This window comes from Piliocolobus tephrosceles, chromosome 1, assembly GCF_002776525.5.
Source record: "Piliocolobus tephrosceles isolate RC106 chromosome 1, ASM277652v3, whole genome shotgun sequence".
Classification (NCBI taxonomy): domain Eukaryota; kingdom Metazoa; phylum Chordata; class Mammalia; order Primates; family Cercopithecidae; genus Piliocolobus; species Piliocolobus tephrosceles.
Window position 1 is genome coordinate 206,996,484 of NC_045434.1, and position 22,290 is coordinate 207,018,773.

Consider the following 22,290-nt stretch of genomic DNA (forward strand, 5'->3'; position numbering starts at 1 on the left):
TGATGGCCAGGGACAGAAGATCCTCTGTAATTTTACTTTCATAAGGTCTGAGCAAAGCTCAGCACAAAGCAGGTGACTGCATGTTCCCCTGGCCCTAAGACCCCGGAGGGATGAAGGGAAATGATCCAGCTGTGAGCTGCAGGGCACACTGAAGTCTTCGTCTTTTTTTTTTTTTTTTTGAGACAGAGTCTCATTTTGTCAACCAGGCTGGAGTGCAGTGTCACGATCTCGGCTCACTGCAACCTCCGCCTCCTAGGTACAAGGAATTCTTCTGCCTCAGCCTCCGGAGTAGCTGGGACTACAGGCGTGCACCACCACGCCCAGCTAATTTTTGTACTTTTAGTAGAGACGGAGTTTCACCATATTGGCTAGGCTGGTCTCAAACTCCTGACCTCGTGATCCGCACTCCTTGGCCTCGTAAAGTGCTGGGATTACAGGCATGAGCCATCGTGCCTGGCCAAAGTCTTCATCTTTTAAGGGCACTGTCAACCAGACATCCATGCCACTTGAGACTTCGCAATTACTTTCTAAGTTTATCTTCTCAGGGTGCCCTGTCCAGTTTTTATGTAAAAGTACTTGCACTTAGACATCTAAAGTTCCATCATATAACAATCAAGAGCTTATATTAATAATAGAATATATGAATATGTATACTAGAGTAACAATAAAACATACTACTTACACATTACAAGCCAGGAAATTGCTTAGTGTTTTATTACATTGTCCTATTTCATCTTCACAACAATCTAGAGATAGTTTCCCATTTGGTAGCTAGGGAAACTGAGGTACAGAATGAATTTACCCAAAGTCACCCAGCTTGACAAGTCACCTGGCTTGTACTCAGGTTTGCCTGATTCAAATGTCTGTGCGGTTATCCGCTTTCCAGATTTTTGCCAAACACTTTACCACCCAAAAGATGAAAACACAAAAGAAAGCTGAAGCAGCCATACTAACTGCGGCCAAGGCAGATTTCAGAACAAGAAAAACTGGGGATAAAGAGAAGCATTAGGCCAGGTGCGGTGGCTTGTGCCTGTAATCCTAGCACTTTGGGAGGCCCAGGCGAGCAGATCCCCTGAGGTCAGGAGTGTGAGACTAGCCTGGCCAACATCGGGAAACCCCATCTCTACTAAAAATACAAAAATTAGCCGGGTGTGGTGGCACATACTTCTAATCCCAGCTACTTAGGAGGCTGCAGAAGGAGAATCGCTTGAACCCAGTAGGTGGAGGTTGCAGTGAGCCGAGACAACGCCATTACACTCCAGCCTGGGTGACATGAGCAAAACTCAAAAACAAAAACAAACAAACAAACAAACAAAAAAACAAGAGAGCCACAAATAATGGTAAAGGGGCAATTCTCCAAAAAGACATAACAATTCTTGATGTGTATGCACCTAACAACAGAGTGCCAAAATACACAAGGCAAAAATGGATAGAACTGCAAAGAAAAATAGATAAGCCCAATATGATAGCTGAAACTTCCACAATCCTCTGTCAGTAAATGGCAGAGCCAGCAGGCAGAAAATTAGTAAAGACATAGTTAAACTGAACACTACCATCAATCGACAAGATCTCATGGATATTTATGGAACCCTTAACCCAACAACAACAAGGTGCACGTTCTTCTTGGACTGACATGGAACACTCACTAAGCATACCACATTCTGAGCCATAAAACACACCTCAATGAATTTAAAAGAACAGAAATCATGTAGAGTATGCTCTCAGACCACAATGGAAGTAAACTTGAAATCAGTAACAGAAAGATAGGTGGAAAATCCCAAAACATTTGGAGATTAAACAACACATTTCTAAATAACACACAGTGAAGGAAGACCTCTCAGGAGAAATTAAAAATATCTTAACTAAATGAAAATGAAAATACGACTTAAAATTTGTGGGAAGCAGTGAAAGCAGTGCTTACAGGGAAATTTATAACCTTGAATGCATACATAAGAAAAGAAGAAAGATCTGAAATCAATAATCAAAGTGTCTACCTTAGGAGACTAGAGGAAGAAGAGCAATATAAGCCTAACACAGACAGAAGAACTGAAAAAAAAATTAGATCAGAAATGAATGAAATTGAAGACAATAGAGAGAATCACAGAAAACAAAAATTGGTTCTTTGGAAAGATCAATAGAACTGACAAATCTCTAGTAGGTAACCAAGAAAAAAAAAGAGAGAGACCCAAATTATGGATATCAGACATGAAAGAGAGGCCATCGCAGCTGATCCCATGGATAAATATAATAGAATATTTATGAAAACATATTTTATGTTCATATTTATATGCTATAAAACATTTTATATAAATATTTCTATAACATATATTAATATTTATATATTTATAATATATAAAATATTTATTATATACTTATATTTATAATTTATATATTAATTATATTATTGTTTTATATATTATTTATAATGATATATAAAGGAATATTATAAACAGCTCTCTGTCCACAAATTTGATAACTTAGATGAAATGAACCAATTTCTTGAAAGACACAACCTACCCAAACTCATACAAAGAGGAATAGATGATCTGGGCCCTTATCTATTAAAGAATTTGAATCAATAGTTAGTAACCTTCTAAAACAGAAAGCACCAGGCCCAGATGGGTTCCCTGGTGAATTCTATCAAAAATTTAAGGAAGAAATGATACCAGCTCCCTACAATCTCTTCTAGAAAATAGAAGCAGGGGGAATACTTCCTAACTTATTCTGGGAAGCCAATATCACCTGAATACTCAATCAAGATAAAGAAATTACAAGGAAGAAAAACTACAAGCCAATCTCTCTCACATACATAGATGCAAAGTCTTCAACAAAATATTAGCGAATATAATCCAACACTGTATAAAAATAATTATACACCACAACCATTGGATTGGATTTATTCCAGGTATTTGAGAACTGATTTGGTGTTTGAAAATCAATTAATGCAATCCATTGCATCAAGAGGCTAAAGAAAAAAATAAATGGGGAGCTATATTCTTTTATTTGTAATTACCAAGTGAAATATGATGTTTAAAATCTTTTCATATGCTTATTTGCCATCTGTATATCTTCTTTGGCAAAGTATCTGTTCAGATCTTTTGTCCATCTTTAATTTGGGCTGTTTTCTTATTGTTGGGTTTTAAGACTCATTTATTTTGGATACATGTTTATAGCATCTTTATTCATAATTGCCAAAAACTGGAAGCAACCAAAATGTTCTTCAGAAGGTAAATGGATAAACAAACTGGTATATACATACAATGAAACATTAGTCAATGATAAAAAGAAGTGAGCTCTCAAGTCACAAAAAGATACCGAGGAACTTTAAATGCATATTGCTTAGTGAAAAAAGCTAATCTAAAAGGGCTACATATTGTAAGATTTCAACTACATGAAACTTTTAAAGAGATAAAACTATAGAAAGACTTGTGGTTGCCAGGGTTCGTGGGAAGGTGGGGGGGCTGTGTTGAGCAGGTAAGGCATAGGGGAACTTTAGGGCAGTGCAACTATTCTGTATGATTCTGTATTGGTGAATACCTGACATTATGCCTATGTCAAAACCCATAGAACGTTATAATGTGAAGAATGAATCCTAATGTAAACTCTGGGCTTGAGTTAATAATGGCACATGAATAATGATTCATCAATTGCAACAAATGTATCATGGTAAGGAAGATGTTAATGATGGGGAAACTGTGTGTTTTTTTATGTGTGAGTGTGGTGGGGGAGGGGTTGTTATATGTGGGAACTCTGTACTATCTGCTCAACTTTCTGTGAACCTATAACTGCTAAAAAAAAAAAAAAAAAAAAGTCTAGGCCAGGCACGTTGGCTCATGCCTGAAATGCCAGCACTTTGCGAGGCCGAGACAGGAGGCTTGAACCCAGGAGTTCAAGATCAGCCTGGGCAACATAGGGAGACCCTATCTCTACAAAAATAAAAAAAATTAGCCAGCTGTGGTGGTGCACACCTGTGGTCTTAACTACTTGGGAGGTTGAGGTGGGAGGATTGCTTTGGCACAGGAAGTTGAGGCTTCAACTCACAGGAAGTTGAGGCTCATCAGTGAGCCATGATGGCAGCACCACACTCCAGCCTGGGCAACAGAGCGAGACCCAGTCTCAAAACAAACAAACAAACAAATAAAGTTTATTAAATAAACATGAAAACATATTAGCTCTTTGGGAAATGGTACTCACATCATCTTCATCTCCATTCCTATTGACCACATTTCTTTGAGTTCTAAGAACTCTTTCTCTCTTTTTTTTTTTTTTTTTTTGAGACGGAGTCTTGCTCTGTCACCCAGGCTGGAGTGCAGTGATGCAATCCTGCCTCACTGCAACCTCTACTCCCAGGTTCAAGCGATTCTCCTGCCTCAGCCTCCTAAGTAGCTGGGATTACAGGGGCGTGCCACCACACTCAGCTAATTTTGTATTTTTAGTAGAGACAGGGTTTCACTATGTTAGCCAGGCTGGTCTCAAACTCCGGACCTCAAGTGATCCACCCGCCTCAGCCTCCAAAAGTGCTGGGATTACAGGTGTGAGCCACTGTACCCAGCCTATGAACTCTCAATAACTCATCAAAGAGATAAATTCTATGTGTTGCATTTTGTTCTTCTCTTCCCAAATCCCATTACTTTCAGCTCCTCAAAAGCTGTCAAGCTGTGATTAAGAAATCAAAGCCAGGCCGGGCTCAGTGGCTCATGCCTGTAAACCCAGCACTTTGGGAGGCCGAGACAGGCGGATCACGAGGTCAGGAGATCGAGACCATCGTGGCTAACACGGTGAAACCCTGTCTCTACTAAAAATACATAAAAAAAAAAATTAGCCAGGTGCGGTGGCGGGTGCCTGTAGTCCCAGCTACAAAGGAGGCTGAGGCAGGAGAATGGTGTGAACCCGGGAAGTGGAGCTTGCAGTGAGTGGAGATCATGCCACTGCACTCCAGCCTGGGAGACAGAGCAAGACTCCGTCTCAAAAAAAAAGAAAAGAAAAGAAAAGAAATTAAAGCCAGCAGGAAATTTTGGATGATACCACAAAATGGGACAAGCCTCTGCCTCGTGTTAGGCCAAGGGAGAGTTTCTGAGAACTGCCTGATAATATTACTCCCTTCTGTATTTAGATAACTACAAAAAACTGATGTTGGTAGAAAGCTCTGCTGCTAACATAGGCTGAATGTATAAGCTCCACTCTGCTGAGCTGTCTCATTATGAGATTAACTGCTGTTCTGTTTTTATTATATTAGCAGCTAACATATTTTGAGAACTTCCTGTGAACTGGGCCTTACCAAAGCACTTTGTATTCATTCCCTCATTTAATCTGCAAAACAGCCCTTTACAGGGAGTTCTACTATCATCTCCATATTACAGCTGGAGAAGCTGAGACTCAAAAGGCAAAGTGAGAGACCAGCATTACCCTTTCACTAAAACCAGACAAAGACGTTAGAAGAAAAGTATAGACCAACATCCCTAATGAATACTGATGCAAAAATCTTCAACAAACTATTAGTAAACAGAATTCAACAGCTTATTAAAAGGATTATATACCATGACCAAGTGGGATTTATTCCTGGAATGCAGGGATGGTTCAACATGAAAATCAATCTGTGTAATATAACACATTAACAGAATGAAAAGGAAAAACCAGATGACTATCTTGACTGATGGAGAAAAAGCACTTGGCAAAATTTAACACTCTTTCCATGACAAAAACACTAAAAAAAAAACACAAAAAAACAAAAAACTAGTAATAGAAGGAAACTACATCAACATAATAAAGGCCATATATGAAAAGTCCATAGCTAACATAATTCTCCATGGTGAAAGACTAAGACTTTTCTTCTAAGACCAGGAACAAGATAAAGATGCCCACCCTCACCACTTCAATTTGAAATAGAACTGGAAGTCCTAGCCAGAGCAGTTAGAAAAGAAAAAGAAGTGAAAGGCATTCAATATATTCCAGAAGTAAAACTACCTCTATTGTTGGACAACATGATTTTTATATGTAGAAAGCCCTAAAGATTACACACACACACAAACACACACACATATAAATACAACACTGAATTCATAAATATTCATAATAAATAATTTGTTTATGAATATTTCATAATAATTCATAAGTGAATTCAGTGAAGTTGTAGGATACAAAATCAGCACACAAAAATCACTAGTATTTCTATACACTAATAATATGTGGGGAAAAGAAAGAGAGATCAGACTATTACTGTGTCTATATAGAAAGAAATAGACATAAGAGACTCCATTTTGTTCTGTATTTGAGATGCTGTTAATCTGGGACCTTACCCCCAACCCTGTCCTTGCAAGAGACATGTGCTGTGGTGACTCAAGGTTTAATGGATTTGGGGCTGTGCAGGGGGTGCTTTGTTAAACTAGTGCCTGAAGGCCGTATGCTTGTGAAAAGTCATCACCATTCTCTTAATCTCAAGTACCCAGGGACACATACACTGTCAAAGGTCGAAGGTCACAGGGATCGCTGCCTAGGAAAGCTAGGTATTGTCCAAGGTTTCTCCCCATGTGATAGTCTGAAATACGGCCTCGTGGGAAGGAAAGACCTGATCGTCCCCCAGCCTGACACCCATGAAGGGTCTGTGCTGAGGAGGATTAGTATAAAAGGAAAGAAGGCCTCTTGGCAGTTGAGATAGAGAAAAGCATCTGTCTCCTGCCCGTCCCTGGGAAATGGAACATCTCCGTGTAAAACCCGATTGTATGCTCTATTCATTGAGATGGGAGAAAACCTCCTTAGGGCTGAAGGTGGGACTTGCTAGCGGCAATGCTGTTCTTTATGCACTAAAAAGGTTTATGGAGATGTTTTCATATGCATATCAAGGCACAGCACTTTTCCTTCAACTTATTCATGTCACAGAGATCTTTATTCATATGTCTTACTGCTGACCTTCTCCCTACTATGATCCTATTACCCTGCTACTTCCCCTTTTCCGAGATGGTAAAGATAATGATCAATAAATATTGAGGGAACTCAGAGACCGGTGCTAGCCTGGGTCCCCTGTATGCTGAGCGCAGGTCCCCTGGGCCCACTTTTTCTTTCTCTATACTTTGTGTCTCATTTCTTTTCTCAAGTCTCTTGTTCCACCTAACGAGAAACACCCACAGGTGTGGAGGGGCAGGCCACCCCTTCAATAATGAACAAGCCAAAAAGTAAAATAAGAAAATTCCATTTACAATAGCATCAAAAAGAATAAAATACTAGAAATAAACTTAACCAAGGAGGCAACAGACTTGTTCATTGACAACTACACAATGTTGCTGAAAGAAATTAAAGAAGACAGAAATAAATGGAAAGACAACCTATGTTCATGAATTGGAAGACCTAATACTGTTTAGAACATCAATACTACCCAAGTAACCTACAGATTGAACGCAATCTTTATCAAAATCCCAATGGTTTTTTTTCCCAGAAATAGAGAATTTTATTCTAAAATTTATATGGATTCTCGAAGGAACCTTGAAGAGCCAAAACAATCTTGAAAAAGAACAACAGTTGGAAGTGTCATACTTCCTGGTTTCAAAAGTTATTAAAGAGAGAGAGTAATCCAAACAGTGTGGGCCTAGCATTTATGCCAGACACACACACAGGGAAACAGATTAGAAAGCCCCCAAATAAACCTTTGCGCATATGGTCAAATGATTTTCGACACGGGTGTCAACACCGTTCAATGGTAGAAAGGACAGTCTTTTGAACAAATGATGCTGGGAAAATTGGATATCCACATGTATTAGTAAATGAATGAAACTAGGCTGGGCACAATGGCTCACGCCTGTAATCCCAGCACTTTGGGAAGCCGAGGCAGGCAGATCACAAGGTCAGGAGATCGAGACTATCCTGGCTAACACAGTGAAACCCCGTCTCTACTAAAAATATAAAAAATTAGCCGGGCGTGGTGGCGGGCACCTGTAGTCCCAACTACTTGGGAGCTGAGGCAGGAGAATGGCATGAACCCGGGAGGCAGAGCTTGCAGTGAGCAGAGATGGCGCCACTGCACTCCAGCCTGGATGACAGAGCAAGACTCTGTGTCAGAAAAAAAAAAAAAGAATAAAGCTGGATCCTTAACTTACACCATAAACAAAAATTAGTTCAAAATGGATCAACGATCTAAACATAAGAGCTAACACTATAAAACCCTTAAAAGAAAACATAGGAGAAAAGCTTCAGGACAATAGATTTGACAATTATTTCTTGGCAATGACACCGAGAACACAGGCAACAAAAGTAAACATAGATAAACTGGACGACATTAACATGAAAACTTCTGTGTATCGAAGGATACACTCAACACAGTGAAAAGGCAACCTACAGAATGGAAGAAAATATTTACAAACCACACCTCTGAAAAGGGGTTAATATCCATGATATATAAAGAACCCCACAACTCAACAGTAACAAAACCAACATAACCCTATTAAAAATGTGCAAATGGACTTTCTCCAAAGAAGATACACAAATGGCCAACAAGCATATGAAAAGAACGCTCAAGATCACAAATCATTAAGAAATGCAAACCAAAACCACAAGGAGATACCACTTTGCACCCATTAGGGTGGCTACTATAAAAACACAGAAAATAAATGTTGGCGAGGATGTGGAGATATTAAACCCTCGTGCACTGTGGCTGGGAATGTAAAATAGTGCAGTCACTGTGGAAACAATATTGTGGTTCCTCAAAAATGTAATAATAGAATTACCACATGATCTGGCAATGCCACTTCTGGGTATATATTCAAAAGAATTGAAAGTAGGGTCTCCAAGAGACATTTGTACAGTCATGTTCCTGGCAGCATTATTCACAGTAGCCAAAAGGTGAAAGCAACCCAGGTGTCCATGGACAGATAAAAGGATAAACAAAACGTGGTCCATCCAAACAATGGATGTTATTTAGCTTTTAAAAGAAAATGCCACAACATGGATGAACCATAAGAACATATGCTAGTGAAATAAAGCAATCACAAAATACATATCGTGGCTGGGCAGGGTGGCTCACACCTGTAATCCCAGCACTTTGTGAGGCTGAGATAGGAGGATTACTTGAGCCCAGGCGTTAGAGGCCAGTCTGGAAACATAGTGAGACCTCGTTTCCAGCTCTCCTACTTCCTAGTGGGGTGACCTTGGGCAAGTGATCTATTCCCTTGGGACCTCAGTTTCCTCATCTGTAAACAGGGATAATAACAGAATGGCCCTTATGGGTTTGTGGTGAAGATTAAATGAAACAGTATATATAAAAAACACTTAGAAGAATATTTTAGCTCAGTAGCAGGTGTTAAAATGCTTGTTATTATGCGTAGAAGGATGGGCTCTGCACTTAGAAAGCCCTGAGTTCAAGTCCCACCTCTGCTGCGTTTCTGCTGTGCAACCTGGGACAAGTTTCTTTGCCTCTCTGAGGCTGCTTCCTATGCTGCAAAATTGAGTGTGATAAGCTCTACCTCAAAGGACTGAAAAAAGATACTATTTGGCAAAATTTTCAGTGTGGTAGGATAACGTTTTTGAAATTAACTGGGGTGTATGTGCGTGTGTGCTAAAAACATAGGGACTTGCCATGTTGCCCAGGCTGGAGTGCAGTAGTTATTTCCAGGCACCATCAAAGCATAATACAGCCTTGAACCCCTGGGCTCTAGTGATCTTCCTGCCTCAGCCACCCCAGTGTCCGGGACGACAAGCACATGTGTGTATCGAATCATATTTCTTTTTACCTTTTGGTCCTTGGGCATCCCACGCCTCCACTGTGACCCGTCACTGCCTCAGGAAAGGGATGTAATGCAGAAACAGAACAAGCTGGGGTTTTCAAAGGAAGAAAGATGTGAGGAAATGGCCAGGGCTCTGGTAAGACTGTGAGTCTGAGAGCAGAGGGAAAGAGGAAGTTTGTCGGCTTTCCTCCTGTCAGTAGGAGCCTTGCCCAGCTTCTGTGGGAGAGTCTTGAGGAATGGGCAAGTCCCCAAGAAGATGCTGGTTCAGGTGGTATCTCTGAGAGCTCCTCAGAATCAGTACAACCCTGAGAGAGGGAGGGGAGAGTTCTGAGAGCCCTGAGTAATGGAGTCTGTGACATTTCCCCCCAGTGCACCGAGGACTCGGAAGAACCTTGAGCTGAGATAGCAATGCATGCCCACTTGCTAGGCACTCATGACAGAGCAGTGGTTAGTCATTCTCGGGTCAACAACCCCGTTCCGGAAGTCCTCTTTTCCTGAAGCTCCTTGTCCCTGCACGGTCCCAGACAGCCTGACCACGAATCCCAGCCCTCTGTGCCCTTCATACGTGACCTTGGGCAGGCTCCTTAGTCTGTCTGTGCCACAACTTCCTCATCTGTAAAATGCGGAAAGGGATATCCCTACCTTGCAGGGTTGCTGAAAGGATTAAACGAGTTAATACACACAAAAGTGCAAAGAACAGTGCCTGGCACAAAGTAAACCCACAGTAATGCGAATGACAGCATCATCCTCTTAGCTCATCCATCATCTTTCTCCACTGTCCCTGGCAGTGACCCTACTGATTCCTCTGAGAAGCTCTCAACATCCCACAGTATTGCTTCCCTCTCCATGGCCAGAGTCCAGGCAAGAGATGGTAATAACTGTGGTTGGCAGAATGGTCCCTCAAAGGTGTCCATGTCCTGATCCCTGGAACCTGTGAGTGTGCTGCTACCTTACATGGCAGAGGGATGGTGCAGATATGATAACGATGACTAATCTTGAAACAGGGAGGTTAACCTGGATTATTCAGAGGGGGCTAATCCAACCACGTGAGCCCTTAAGAACAAAGAACTTTCTCTGGCTGGAGTTGGAGATATAAGTCAGAAGGGGAGGTCAGAGAAATCTGAAGCATGAGAAAGACTGGGCCCATTGTTGCTGGTTTTGAAGATAAAGAGGCCATGAGCCATGTGGAATTGGGAGGCCTCTGAAGCTGAGGCTGGCCTCCAACCGACGGCCAGTGAGGACACGGTGGCCTCGGTTATATAGCAACATCGAGCTAAATTCTTCCAACAAACTGAGTGGGGCTAGAAGCAGACAATGCCCTGGAGCCTCCAGCCAAGAGCCCAGGCGCCAACACTTTGATTTTGGCCTTCAGTGACCTGGGGCAGAGGAACCAGCTGAGTCCACCCAGACTTCTGACCTCCGGAACTGTGAGACAATAAATATTCATTGTTATAAATATAAAAATGAATACAATAACCAAAATGTACTGTAGTATGGACCACCTGCCAGACACTGTCCTGAGCCCTTCATGGTAATTCAGTCTCGTAACACAGTTCCCCGCCATACACACACAGAAGTTGCAGCCGAGAATGGCTGGGTAACTTGCCTGGAACCCTACAACTCAGAGGGCAGAGCCAGGAATACAGGCAAGAGGCCTAGCACTGAGTTCATGCTCTTGACCACCCTGTTCTAGAGCTGCCCTGCTGCTCTTTGTCCACCCATGCTCCCTACGCTTGTCAGTGTTCTCTTCAAAAGAACAATTAATTTCTCTCCGGCTCAAAGCCTTTTGAGGAGGGGGTTCCATTTCGCAGCAAGTTAAACATGAAACACTTAGCCTAGCTCAGGTGGCCTTTGTGCACATGAGTGGCAGGGCCATCCAGCCCTCATCATGCCATGCCAAGTGCTTCACGCAACACCTCCAGATCTTTGCATGCACTGTTTCTTACACCTGGCAGGGAGGGGGGGCCCTTTCTCGCCTGCCATACCTGGCAAAACCAGGCTTTCTCTTGTAAGAGGCAGTTCCCGCTTGGTCGGCTCTGAGGAGCTCTCCCCAACACGGAGACAGGGTCCTCTATGCAGGCCCCGGCGCACATCTTCCCAGGAAAACACCTGCAGCCTGGGTCGACCTTTCCTCTTTACCCCAATCCCACACTAGAGGGCGCCACCTCAGTTTGTTGCATCAATGAGGATCACAAGAAAAGTGATTTTTGCTGTTCCGCTTATAATCCTCACCTAGGAGTTCAAACTGTGGAATTTTCCACTACCGATTATCTTAACTGACTCACAAGGAATTTCAGATATTTAGATTTTTAGATGTTCCCTAAAGCCAAATGTACAACCAAACAATGAAGCATCTTTGTCTAGAAGCATTGCATCAGACAGCCCCAACTCTGAAACTCAGCCCCACCGTCCCCGATTAGATGTGTGATTTGGGGCAAGTTATTTAACCTTTCTGAGCCCCATTTCCTCATCTTTACATGAGGATAATAACGATAGTAGTAGTTCTTGCCTGATAGGGCTGTTTGAAGATGCAGCTCTGTAACACATACACAGCATATAAATAGAACACATATAAAAACCACACGAGATGCCTCATAAGCAGCCTATACATGGGGGTGTGGCTGTTTGTATTATCTGTGCTAGTCAAAAGAACCTTGAGCTGAGACAGCAATATGTCTCAAAAGATTATGATCTTCTACCTCACACTCATTAGGATGGCTACCGTAAAAACAACAAACCCCAGAAAATACCAAGTGCTGGCGAGGATGTGGAGAGACTGGAGCCCTTATGCAGTGTTGCTGGGAAAGCAAAATTGCGCAGCCACTGTGGAAAGCGGTATGGCAGTTCCTCAAAACATTAAAAATAGAACTGTCATCTGATCCAGCGGTTCTGCTTCTCTTCTGGGTATGGACCTGAAAGAATTGAAAGCAGGGGCTTGAAGAGATATCTGGTGATGGCTCACACCTATAATCCCAGCACTTTGGGAGGCCGAGGAGGGCGGATCACCTGAGGTCAGGAGTTCGAGAATAGCCTGGCCAGAATGGTGAAACCCTGTCTCTACTAAAAATACAAAAAAATTAGCTGGGCATGGTGGTGCATGCCTGTAGTCCCAGCTGCTCAGGAGGCTGAGGTAGGAGAATCACTTGAACCTGGGTGGCAGAGGTTGGCAGTGAGCTGAGACTATGATGCCACTGCACTCCATCCTGGGTAACAGAGCGAGACTCTGACTCCATTAAAAAGAGAGAGAGAGAGAGACAGAGAGAGACCTTTACAGTCATGTTTATAGCAGCATTATTCACATCAGCCAAAAGCTGGAGGCAACCCAAGGGTCCACTGACAGATGAATGGATCAACAAAATATAGTACAGACATGCAGCAGCCACTATTCAGCCTTAAAAAGGAAGGGAACTCTGACACATGCTGCGACAGAGGAACCTTAAGAACATTGTGCCAAGTGAAATAAGCCAGTCACAAAAGACACGTACCATACAATTCAACATCTATGAGGAACATGCAACAGGCAAATTCAGAGACAGACAGGACTTTCTGTCAGAAAGATGGTGGCTGCCAGGGCCGGGGGGGGCTGGGAGGGAAGGAGAATTCTTCCTCAGTAGGAACAGAGTTTCAGTTTTGCAAGATGAAGAGAGCTCCTGCGGATGGATGGTGGTGGCAGAGCAACAATGTGAGGCCAGGTGCGGTGGCCTGCACCTGTAATCCCAGCACTTTGGGAGACTGAGGCAGGTGGATCACCTGAGGTAGGGAGTTCGAGACCAGCCTGGCCGACACGGCAAAATCCCATCTGTACTAGAAATACAAAAATTAGCCAGGCGTGGTGGCGCATGCCTGTAATCCCAGCTACTCAGGAGGCTGAGGCACGAGAATCACTTAAATCTGGGAGGCAGAGGCCGCAGTGAGCCAAGATTGTGCCACAGCACTCCAACCTGGGTGACAGAGCAAGACTCTGTCTCCCCACCCACCCCTCCACCAAAAAAAAAATGTGGATGCAATTAATGCCACTGAACTGTACACTTAAAATGGCAAAGATGTAAATTTTACATTATGTGTATTTAATAAAAAGAGAGATGATGATCTAGTCCTTTTCTTGGAACTTCTTCTTCTTGCAAGGCCTCCATGTGCTGAAGGGAAAGCAGGCCCATGCATTGCTGTGTTGGGAACTGACCAGTGATGTCAGGGGAGAGAAAAGTTCCCTGAGGACTGGTGAGATCAGATGAGGCACATCACAGAGCACAGAACGCCTGGTGGGGAGCCGGGGCTGAGTGTGTGAGCACAGCTGAGGCAGGACGGTGAATGGGCGCATCCTGATGAGACAGCGGGCAGCTGGACATCCCCCAGGCCTGCTTCTTTTGGTGGATTTCATCACAGGACCAGGGAGGGGTGAGCATCTTTATCCAGGTCCATGTCCATCTGTCACCTTCTCTCTCAAAACTTGAGGGATTCACACATACCATGGGAAATGTGAATTAAAATGCCACGGATACCATGTTTCACCTCTTAGATAAGCAGAAATTTGTCAGGTAGGTCACATGCTCCACTGGGGAGAGGAGGGGGTGCCCCCACTGCTGGTGGGGAACTGACCCTGTAAGCCTTCACTGGAGGGCAGTGTGGCGATGCCATCAGAGCTGCAGCCATACATGCCCTTTGACATGGCACATGGGCTCACGTGTCCGTGAAATGATGGGTAAAAGGTATGCAGTGCAGCATTGTTTAATAATAATAAAAAAGACTTTGATGCAGGCTCTTATAGTTCTTATAGGCAGCCCAGAAATGGCAGGTGCCAGGCAAAGGCATACGACTCGTTGGGTTGGATGGTTGGATGGTTCTGTTGTGTTTGTTAGATCACTCCTGTGCCCTGACCCTCTGATCCCACATGAGAAGGGGCTGACGTGCCATAGAGAACATTTCCCCTAGAGAGAAAGGAGTCAATTAGCAAGATGCTATCCGCAAACGGCAGAGCAGCAGGCACGAGCATTTCACCTGCATCCCCTGCAGTTTCTGTCCTTTGCTTTTCTCCATGATCTTCATCCTCCTAGCCACGGCACTGCACTGACTCCAGCTGTCCTGCAAGTCAATTGTAAAGGGAATCCTGAAACCTCCTCAGTGCAGGGCAGGGCAGGGCGAGGTCCTAAGGAGAAGATCAGCTCTCCACTCTTCTTTTTTTTTTAAGACACAGTCTCGCTCTGTTGCCCAGGCTGGAGTGCAGTGGCACAATCTCATCTCACTGCGATCTCCCAGGTTCAAGCAATTCTCCTGCCTCAGCCTCTCAAGTAGCTGGGATTACAGGCGTGCACCACCATATCCGGCTAATTTTTGTATTTTTAGTAGAGATGGGGTTTCACCGTGATGGCCAGGCTGGTCTCAAACTCCTGACCTCAAGTGATCTGCCCGCCTCAGCCTCCCGAAGTGCTGGAATTATAGGCCTGAGCCACCGTGCGTAGCCAGCTTTCCATTCTTTAACCTTTGCTTCTCTTTTCCTCAAAACAAAGTATATTGAAATAGTACACACACACACACACACACACACACATGCACACACACACACACACAAAGTGAACAGGAGCTCCCCTGGCATCAGAAGAGGAGAAGCTGGAGTCCCTGGAGATGGAGCAGTGAGAGGGAGGGCAGCGTTAAGGCAGGGCTCTCAAGGTTCGGTCCTGGAAGCATCTCCGTGGGGACCCTCACCAGAACCTGCAGAGCAGAGAAATGGACAGATTCCCGACCTCGCCTAACCCCACTGCGTCAGAAAGCCTTGGGATTCATGTTTAACAATCACACTCATGCACATGAAAAACCCAGCAACCATTGGCTTGTGACATTGCTGCATTCTGGAAGAATTAAGTCCCTTTCTTATCAGTGTTCAAGTAACAGCCACATTCAACTATAAACATCACAGTTCAAAAACCACATCAAGTTATACAGATTATAACCAGAAGGTTGAGCTCTGAAATGAGCGAGGCTGGTGGCTGAGGTATTCCAGCACTGTCCATTGCAGGTGGGGGTGGGGGCAGATTCCGAAAGGAGCTCCTGATTTCTGCACAAGGCAGCCAGGGTGCCCATTTCAATAGGCAGGTCTTCCACTTGCTGAAAATCCGTCAGTGGCATCTTCCCATTGTTTTTCAGATAAAGACCAACATTCTTACGGTGGCAGGAAGGAGTCCTGCCTGCCTTTAGCTCTCCCCCTTCCCACTCTGACCTCCACACACTGGTTTTCTTTCAGTTCATCAGGCTCGCCATATGCTCTTCCACCCCAGGGCCTTTGCACACACTGTTCCTTCTCCCTTTGTCTAGTTAAGTCCTTCTCATGCTCCATATTCCTTTCCTTTAGAGCCCTGACATAAACTTGAAACCATCCAGGCTCTGCAGATCCTCTGACCGATGTCTCTCTCCTAGCAGCTTCCTGATTGCAGGACCATGTGAGTATCCCCAGGCTTACCACTGTGCTGGGGCTCCAGGCAAATGTCTGTGGAATGAATGAGTGATAATAACGGCAAAAACCAGGCTGGCTAAAACAGGCTTCCTATTGCCATTAGGAAACCAAACTCCTTTCACGATACAGAAAAAAAAAGTCAGGAGGGCAAAACTCTACAAATATCAATGTTGATTGTCCCTGAGTCATATGATTACAAGTGATTTTTATTTTCTTCTTTACAGTTTGCTTTCTCCCAATTTTTTAAAAAGCAATAGGTACATGATTACCTTCCATTATCAGAATATGTGAACAATGTCAGATTATAATATCAATAAGCAAAAAAAAAGTCAGCTTTGCAAATGAATACATTAATAAATCTTTAGAAGCATAGCTCCCTATTCTTTAGGATTTATCCAAGTAAATAAAACAATCTTCTCTCTTTGTTAGGTGTAAATGCTGGGTAATTTCACAGCTGATTTTTTTTTTTTAAGATTCCTGAACTTTATTTAGTGGAATGACTTCTAACAGCACAAATAAGACAATGATAAATTGACTGTTGAATTATTACTCAGGGTGGCTTATAGCTGATCAAGCATGATTCTCGGGTTAATCAGAAAGGCCCAGTGAAGGCAGAAGAGGGGCAATTTTCACCTTGTCTTATAAAATATTTTCTGAAAAATATGGACACACCTGTAGGTTTCAGTTCTTCAAAACAGACCTGTGTCCCCCACATCCCTTCTTAAAGCAAATCTCCTCTCCCAAATCGATTTAAGCTTTAGGAAGAGGATTTGTCTAAGAGAAGATATAAAAGCCCATTAAAAGTCTATTCACAAAGCATTTGGCAACTCATGTATCATCTGTTCTCTCGGGAGTCAGTGCAAGCTCATGCTTCTGGAAATGCAACTGATTCCTTCATAAATCAATGGAACTGTTGCTGACAATGGTGACTTACTTTTTAAACTAAGGCCAAGGAGCAGTAAGCAGTCAATTATTTTTATACAATCAATGCTACTCAATTTCTGTCTATATATATAATATATATATATATAATTGTCCTCATTAGTTCCCGTTTCCAAATAGCTTGTTAGTATCAGTGGATACCCGCCTTAACCCTGTGAACAAAAATTCTCTGTCTCCACTTTACGTGACCATAATAATGATTGTGGTGTCATCTACTTCGTATCATATGCCAGGTACTTTATATGCATTTTCTCATTTAATCCCTACAGCCCTGTGAAATAAGTGGTTTATAGATGGAGAAAATGAGCTCAGCATGATTAAGTAGTTTGCTTGAAGTCACACAGCCAGAAAACGGTCTAAGAGATTCAAATCCAGGTCTACCTCCAAAGCCTGTGCTTTTAAAAATTACTGCAGTTTTCTAATACCATAATCCAGTTCAAAACAGGGATCACTGTCTCTACCTTGGCCACCCAGAAAGTAAAACTACCTTAAATGTATCCCTTGTTACGATACAGAAGAAACTACAGTTCTTTTTATTTGATTTTTCCACTTTGTACACTGAACAGTTTTCTGTGTCCTTGTAGAGAGACCATGTCACAGATGAGAATCTCAAGGGAAGGTATGTTGAGTTATTTTAAAATCAATTGCGTTTATAACTCTTAGAAAACTAGAAATGCAGGGGGAATGTTCTCCATTCAATAAAGAACACCTATTTTAAAAAAACCCTACAGCTAATATAATATTTAATGATGAAAGACTGAATGCTTTTCCCTTAAAATCAGGAACAAGGCAAATATAAAGATTTATACTGCTCTCACCACTCTTATACAACAGAGTACTGGAAGTCCCAGCCAATGCAGTATCTCAGGAAAATAAAATTAAAAGTGTACAGATCAAAAAGGTAAAAATAAAACTGTTTTAATTTGCAGATGACATGGTAACATCCTAAGCAGGCAACAAAAAAACTTCTAGAAAGTTCAGTTAAGGTTGCAAGATACCATATAAGCATACAAAAATCAATTATGTTTCTATACACTGGCAATGAATAGGTGGCCACTGAAATTTAAAGTATAATTCCATTTACCATCACAAACAAAAAAGGAGAAATTAAGTACTTAAGTATAAATCCAGCAAAACATGTACAGGATTTGTATGCTGAAAGCTACAAAGTATTCATGAAAGAAATCAAAGAAGACCTAAATCAACGCAGAAACATACCATGTTCATGGATTGAAAAACCACATAGTAAATATATAAATTCTTTCCATATCGATGTATAGATTTCCAATGGAAACTGGGTGAAAGGTAGGTGTGATCTCTACCTACTATTTTTGGAACTTCTTGTGAATCTCTAATTTCAAAACGAAGGGTTAAAAAATAGTGAGGTCTTAGAAGAAAATCTAGGTAGTACCATTCAGGACATAGGCATGGGCAAGGACTTCATGTCTAAAACACCAAAAGCAACGGCAGCAAAAGCCAAAATTGACAAATGGGATCTCATTAAACTAAAGAGCTTCTGCACAGCAAAAGAAACTACCATCAGAGTGAACAGGCAACCTACAGAATGGGAGAAAATTTTTGCAATCTACTCATCTGACAAAGGGCTCATTTCCAGAATCTACAAAGAACTCAAGCAAATATACAAGAAAAAAACAAACAACCCCATCCAAAAGTGGGGAAAGGATATGAACAGACATTTCTCAAAAGAAGACATTCATACAGCCAACAGACACATGAAAAAATGCTCATCATCACTGGCCATCAGAGAAATGCAAATCAAAACCACAATGAGATACCATCTCACACCAGTTAGAATGGCAATCATTAAAAAATCAGGAAACAATAGGTGTTGGAGAGGATGTGGAGAAATAGGAACACTTTTACACTGTTGGTGGGATTGTAAACTAGTTCAACCATTATGGAAAACAGTATGGCGATTCCTCAAGGATCTAGAACTAGATGTACCATATGACCCAGCCATCCCACTACTGGGTATATACCCAAAGGATTATAAATTATGCTACTACAAAGACACATGCACACGTATGTTTATTGCGGCACTATTCACAATAGCAAAGACTTGGAATCAACCCAAATGTCCATCAGTGACAGACTGGATTAAGAAAATGTGGCACATATACACCATGGAATACTATGCAGCCATAAAAAAGGATGAGTTTGCGTCCTTTGTAGAGACATGGATGCAGCTGGAAACCATCATTCTTAGCAAATTATCACAAGAAGAGAAAACCAAACACCGCATGTTCTCACTCATAGGTGGGAACTGAACAATGAGCTCACTTGGACTCGGGAAGGGGAACATCACACACTGGGGCCTATCATGGGGAGGGGGGAGGGGGGAGGGATTGCATTGGGGAGTTATACCTGATATAAATGATGAATTGATGGGTGCTGACGAGTTGATGGGTGCAGCACACCAACATGGCACATGTATACATATGTAACCTGCACGTTATGCACATGTACCCTAGAACTTAAAGTATAAAAAAAAAAAAAAAAAATAGTGAGGTCTGAAAGACATCTGCTTCTCACAGTTATAAACAGATTCCACGGCATTTCTCTTTCCACTTCAATATTTTAACCCCCTTCCATATTTAAACAGGCTCAAAGCCACTGTTTTTATTATTATTCTCCTTCTTTCAACTTCCTTGGTTGTCAGTGAGCTGAGGCTTTGGACCAAACCACAGCTAATTCAGAGAATGAAATGAAAGAATGCCCAGGCTAAGCCTGGGGCTTGGAGCTCCATGGCCTTCCTGGCCTCTGAGAGGCCCACAGCAGTTCCACACGGGGTCTTGAAAGGGAGAGAGGCCTAGCCCAGAACAGGCAAAGGCCAAAGCACCAGCTCCGTGCCCACCTTCTGAAACACACATCATGCTGGGGAGATGACCACAGGTGTGAGGTAGGAGGTGGCACTGGACTCCAGAGGTGGGGCTCAGACACTGGACCAGATTGAGGACTAGCTAAAACAGGGCCAAAGTGAAAGCAACTTTCAATCAGACCTGCCCACCAAAGTGCCACGTCAATGTACTGTTGCCATGGCAACACCCAAGAGTTATCTCCCCTTTCCATGGCATCCAATGATCCCAAAGTTATTATCCCTTCCCTGCATAAACCGGCCCTTAATCTGCATGCAGTTAAAAGTGAGTATAAATATGACTGCAAAACTGCCCTGAGCTGCTGCTCTCTGTCCACAGGGTAGCCCGGCTCTGTAGGAGCAGCCACACAGCTGTAACACTGCTGCTTCAGTAAGTCTGTTTCCTTCTACTCCTGACTTGCCCTTGAATTCTTTCCTGCACAAAGCCAAGAATCCTCTCGGGATAAGCCCTACTTTGGGACTCATCTGCTCTGCATCGGGTGGGACAGCGACAGATGTGTTCAGCAAAGGATGGGGCACATCCCGCTCTGCACAGCACTCAGCTTCACTCCTTATGCCAGCGAAATGGGGTACCCGTGGCAACTGGCTATTGGTAGCACACCAAGGAAAGGTATGGCTGCTTGCCCAAGGTTGTGGTGTACAAGAGACTAGAGTCCACATAATACTAAGGACTGTTGAAGGGGGAAGGAAGGGGTCAGGGAGCGGATGGGAACAGGTGGGAAGACTTCTTACCTGTAAAACAAGGTCTGAATCTTCATGCCTTCCAATTGTGGTACTTTTATTTAGGACAAAAAAGCCTTCTGCGCTCTTTAGATAGGCTTTCATCCTCTCTGTTTTCCCTATATAAGGTTTTCAGAAAGAATTTTGTTAGAAAATGCAGGCCTCTAATTATTCAACAACGTCATACTTAGAATGAATGAAATAACCATAGAGTCATGTCCAAAGCGAGAAATCAGAAGAGGGGGGATTAGATAGATGAGTCAACAAAGATGACAAGGACAATTCTGCAGCTTTTTAAGACAATCTCTTCTAACCAAGATATCTAGCATAGAAAAGCCTGGTTCTAATAATCAAACAGAGGGCATTTCTTAAGTAACTCAGGACACAAGCAAACAAAAACTAAAACAACCTGACAACAAATCTGAGTTCCACTGATGATTGCTCTCTACCTCCCATCAAGCTTAGTATGAGCTTAGTGATCTGATACACCAAGTATTCAGGTTCTGTGTTCCTAATCCAACCTTTACTAGCTCTGTGACCTTGGGTGAGTTACTTATTCTCTCTGTGACTCAGTTTCCTCATCTATAAAATGGGTGGGGTTTTGTTTTTTGTTTCTTGGTTTGTTTGTTTTTTTTTTTTCTGAGACAGGGGCTCACTTTGTCATCCCGGCTGCAGGGCAGTGAGCAATCTTGGCTCACCAGTCTTGATCTCCTGGGCTCAAGCAATCCTCCTGCCTCAGCCTCTCGAGTAGCTGGGATTACAGGTGCGCACCACCACATCTGGCTAATTTTTTGTAGAGATGGGGTATTGCCATGTTGCCCAGGCTACTCTCAAACTCTTGAGCTCAAGCAATCCTCCCACCTTGGCCTCCCAAAGTGCTGGGATTACAGACGTGAGCCACCACACTCATCCTAAAATGGGTTTTGTGAGGATTAAATGCGCTAATACACATGCGGTATCTAGAATGGTGCCTGGCACACACTGAACACTCATTTGTACTATTCTTATTAGTGCTGTCAACCTGGGCTCTTCAAACTCTGATCCAAGGAATGCTAAACTTCTGTAGAGCTTATTTGATTCGTTCATTCATATTTAGAGATGAAGTCCTGCTCTTTGGCCAGGCTGAGTGCAGTGGCACAATCACAGCTCACTGCAGCCTTGAACTCTCGGGCTCAAATGATCCTCCTGCCTCAGCCTCCAGAGTAGCTAGGAATACAGGCACGCCACCATGTCCTCTTTTAGAGTTTCTTAAAGTTATCATCAGAGAGGCAGGCATTAGATGATGTTTTCCTTTTTAAATCACTGCATTTCTTCATTTATTTACTTAGGGGAAAAAAGATTACTTCTAAAGGCAAAATATCAAGATTATAGCTCAGCCATGTAATCAGGACCCTGCACAGTATTCCCCCCAGCATTTTACTATAAAAATGTCAACCATACAGAGAGCCTGAAAAAAGCAGATTGTGAGCTCCTATGTACCCACCACTAGATTCTACCATCGGCATTTTGCCATATGTGCTTTATCACATATCTTTCCATCTATCCGTGTGTCCATCCATTTTATATTGTGGTGCATT

General features: G+C 42.8%; 1 protein-coding gene across 1 annotated transcript in view; it reads right to left on the minus strand.

Moving 5' to 3' along the window:
- Positions 1–22,290, minus strand: part of FHAD1 (forkhead associated phosphopeptide binding domain 1) — a 157,330-nt gene that overhangs the window by 131,925 nt on the left and 3,115 nt on the right. Inside the window, exon 2 of the mRNA XM_026448299.1 lies at positions 20,726–20,832. Within this exon, the coding sequence (XP_026304084.1) occupies positions 20,726–20,818 (93 nt within the window). The 5' untranslated portion in view covers positions 20,819–20,832. The remainder of the gene's footprint in view (positions 1–20,725; positions 20,833–22,290) is intronic.